Raw genomic sequence first — 523 nt, forward strand, 5'->3', positions numbered from 1 at the left:
ACCAGGAAAGATACGGTCCTCTTTCTATCCCAGATCTGGGGAGAGGTAGATAGGGATCTGATACCCAGTAGCACTGAGTTGGGCAAAAGACCTGGGACCTGAAGGATTTGGGGAACGTCCTGAACTCGCGCGGCCGAGGGAGGAGGGGCGGGCTCAGAGCATGCCGGTTTCTGATTGGCTTTACTGTCCATCGCTCCGCCCCGTGTCCTATAAGACGCCCTCACGGAGGTTGCGGCGCCGGCGTGGGTACTGCGGCCGCCTCTTTCTGATCTCGTGCCTGGCGCCCATACTTCTCCCGGACCTACAGCCGCAGCCGCCGGGGGGCGGGGGATGCCGGGCTGCCGCATCAGCGCCTGCGGCCCAGGGGCCCAGGAAGGGACGGCAGAACCGGGGTCCCCCCCGCCGCCGCCCCGGGAGCCCCTGGGGTCCCCTCAACCCCCGCCCCCGACTCCGACCTTGACCCCGACCCCGGCACAGTCCCCGCAGCTGCCCGAGGCTGCCCCGGCGTCTGCGGGCGCGGCCG

At 69.0% G+C, this 523-nt stretch overlaps 1 protein-coding gene across 1 annotated transcript in view; it reads left to right on the forward strand.

Annotated features, from left to right (window-relative positions):
- Positions 1-245: 245 nt before the first annotated feature.
- Positions 246-523, forward strand: part of Trnp1 (TMF1-regulated nuclear protein 1) — a 6,173-nt gene continuing 5,895 nt past the window's right edge. The window contains 1 exon segment of the mRNA XM_023703075.1: positions 246-522. Coding sequence (XP_023558843.1) covers positions 331-522 — 192 coding nt within the window. The 5' untranslated portion in view covers positions 246-330.

This window comes from Octodon degus, unplaced genomic scaffold, assembly GCF_000260255.1.
Source record: "Octodon degus isolate 3935 unplaced genomic scaffold, OctDeg1.0 scaffold00163, whole genome shotgun sequence".
Taxonomy (NCBI): Eukaryota; Metazoa; Chordata; class Mammalia; order Rodentia; family Octodontidae; genus Octodon; species Octodon degus.